Raw genomic sequence first — 3,360 nt, forward strand, 5'->3', positions numbered from 1 at the left:
TACGCCGCGTCCCCTGCCGCCGCAGGCTACGCTACCGCTGGCTATGGCTATGCAGTCCAGCAGCCTTTAGCCACCGCTGCCCCGGGGTCAGCCGCTGCGGCAGCCGCTGCATTCGGTCAGTACCAGCCTCAGCAGCTGCAAGCTGACCGCATGCAATAGCAGCCACTGCAACCACTGGACATGCAGAGCGAGGAGGAGGCCCACCCCCCGCCACAGCTGATTGGTCACGAGAAGGAGCAGCGAAGGAAAAGGAAAAGGGAGTGGCCGTAAGGGTGGGCGTGTCAGCGACTCAGAGGCAGAGTTGCTTTAAAAAAGGTGATGATGATGATGATGATGGTGAGGTGGGAACTTTTTACAGTAACTTTCCAACTTGCTGTGCTTCAACCAAAAAATGAGAAAATGAAAAAAAGTCGCAGAACAAATAATGGAAAGTGATTTACTATTATTATTGTTGTTGTTATTACTATTATTATTATTATCATTACTATTATCATTGTAGTAGAGTACTTATTTCTAGAGAAGAAATGCAGGAACTAATCCCTGTGGTATAGGTGTTAAACTAAGCCTTTAAGTCCTATTGCTGTCTTTAACGTTAGTTTAGGAAACTGTTCTCTTTTTTTCATTTGTGGTTTTCCACAAGTGTTTTTGGTTATTTGATGCCCTCATAACATTTATATTTATTACTGTTACTGTTACACATTGGGGGCTCTTCTTGTTCTTTTTGTCTTGTCAAGTGCATTTTTTGGAGTTAATATTTTCTGATAATCAGGGAAATGGAACCGTTTCCAACGTGTTAGCTATTATTATGTGACCTCTGTCAGGAAGTCGAAGAGTCGTAACTCGTCGTGTCACACATATTTGAAGAACTACCTTTTTATCTTCCTGATGCTGAATGTCCCTTTTTTTATTATGTGTCTCGACCTCTTGACCTATGCAAAGCAAACAAATCAACAGGAGACAAAAACAACAAAGAAAAGAAACAAAAAACTGAAAACGTCATCAACTCTGACTTGATTCTTGGACTAAAGAGGGACTTGGCAAACAAAACAAAACGCACTGACAAAAGGAGAGAGGTTGAAAATGGCTTCAGACAATGAGAAACACTAAATCAGTCGCTTTTCCACATGTTTCACTCACACGTACACCGACACACATGCATCCAGAGTTGCACACATAGCAGTCAAAGACAAAGGCAGCACAGTTGTGTGTTTCTCTGTGGCTCTGGGATGGAGAGAAAGAAAAAGAGAAAGAAAGAGGGAGAGAGCAGCTGCTGGTGGGGGTGGACAGAGCCGCTCCAGCGCCACACAGACAGATCACTCTGGAAAGAACGCATCACTTGTGCTCGTTTGTTGAGCTGTCACATTTTAATCCCCAGGCCGGGCCCATTTGGGAACCGACTTCACACCCCTCCACCCAGCACAGAGCCCCACAGCATAGCCTCACCCACTCCCCCCCCTCCCCCCCTTCAGTCATTCAGCTCTGCAGCTGTCAGCACTTCCACCTCTGTGCTGCTGTAGTCTGGTGTCAGGTACACACTCACACAAACACACACGTTCAACCAAAGCCACCCCAACAACTGGCCTGCCTCATGTCTGTCAAGAACACCAGGTGGGGTGGAGAGAGGACGGGGGGTTTGACTCTTTGACATTATGTTGGTCTGTGTGCCTTAAAATTTTTACTGCTATTTAAGAGAGAAAAAAAAAATGAAAAAAAGAGAGAAATCTTCTATTTAAGATATTTATTTTTGAGAGTTGACTATGTTGACGCTCTGAGAGTAGAGACTTAGTGGCGGTACTGTATTAATATCATTATGTACTCATCTCAAGGCATATATAAGTTATTGATTAGTTTTAGTAATAATATTATTATAATTATTATTATTATTATTATTATTAACATACTCAACCAAAAATGTTGATGTAGGAGTTATTTAAGATACTGTTATGTGCACTGTACTTTTATTTTTTATCTTTTTGATTCTTTAGAACATGACATTACATATTAGCTTAATGCCTTTATGCCTTTTGTAGGGAAGAAACTTTATTTAAATGCAGGCCTGTTTGCATGCAGATTGTACTCTGCCTCTTCTGTGTTTAGATGAGAGGAAAAAATAATAACAATTTTCACAAAAAACAAGCGAAAATGCTGCTTTCTCCACTAGAATGTATAGTCGTCGTCGAGGTTTCAGTAGCTGTGCTTCTTTTGCTTAATATTCATCAGATGGGCTATTTTACACTGTTGGGAATTTTTATACTTGAACTATTTCTTACAAGGGAAATATGAAAAATAAATGACAAAAAAACTTTTTAAGGAAGCTTTTCATTGTCACTGGATGAAGGCATGTAAAGTGTTACTATTTAAATGCAAAGGTCCTGTTGATATTAAAACCTTTACTTCAAGAATTTCAACTTCATTTACTCAAAATTGGAATAAAATGTTCTATATTTAAAACTCTTGGTGACATTTCTTTGCATGACGGCTCCGATTAAACTGAGGTTTCACGTCGGGTCATTTTAATGTTTACATACATCCAGAATCTGCGTGATCTGCCTCCATATGTAGCCTTTCATCCTTCTACACATACACCAATGAATATAAGTAATATACTTCCTTTGTGCCTTCTTTGTATGGAAGTGTTCAATATTAAATAAACACATAATAATCTGAACAAATTTGTGCAAACCAACAATTTCTGGAAAGAATTCAGGAAAATCATTAAAACTCTGACTGATTATTAATATTCTTATTTTCATAATAACACTTTTATTGGATACACATAGTGTAATTTTTCATGACAGCAGTGATGTCACCAATGTCACTTTTAAGCCAATCACATCCCTCCTAGCGTGCGCAACAAATACTACCACATTTAGCTAGTGAGCACCTGTTAGCAAGAGCAACGTCTGTCTGTCTTTTCGCTCTGCACAGAGTCGCGTGTCTTTCTCTGAGGAACATCTGAGTTAACTGTGAATCAGCCAGCTGCCATTAATTAGCTGCTGCTAATGTTATAAACTCACAACCTAATAGCTAGTTAGCCAGCTAGGTGGGTAGCATTAGCAGACTTAATAAGCTAAATAAAAGCAGAGGTTATATTGTGTCTGTGTATTTGCAGTCACTTTAATATTGTTGCTCTAGCTAATAAATATTAACTAAATTAAATCTGATAGCATTTGTTGAGCTTGCCAGTTTAAGAGGCAGGTAGCATGTGAGCGGAAAAAAGCATGAAAACAATAAAAAAAAACACCATTTAATAAAAATGAAACCTTATAAAAGTTTATTAACTTCTGAACATGGATTGTACAAATGATTTTCTTTATATTTGACACAATTTATGCATGTAATTGTGTCATAATGATTATT

At 38.9% G+C, this 3,360-nt stretch overlaps 1 protein-coding gene across 1 annotated transcript in view; it reads left to right on the forward strand.

Moving 5' to 3' along the window:
• rbm24a (RNA binding motif protein 24a) overlaps positions 1 to 2,451 on the forward strand; it is an 11,011-nt gene extending 8,560 nt beyond the window's left edge. The window contains exon 5 of the mRNA XM_035681101.1: positions 31 to 2,451. Within this exon, the coding sequence (XP_035536994.1) occupies positions 31 to 159 (129 nt within the window). The 3' untranslated portion in view covers positions 160 to 2,451. The remainder of the gene's footprint in view (positions 1 to 30) is intronic.
• The last annotated feature ends 909 nt before the right edge of the window (positions 2,452 to 3,360 follow it).

This window comes from Morone saxatilis, unplaced genomic scaffold (assembly GCF_004916995.1).
Source record: "Morone saxatilis isolate NCDOM2014 unplaced genomic scaffold, NCSU_SB_2.0 Contig9, whole genome shotgun sequence".
In the NCBI taxonomy this organism is placed as follows: Eukaryota; Metazoa; Chordata; class Actinopteri; family Moronidae; genus Morone; species Morone saxatilis.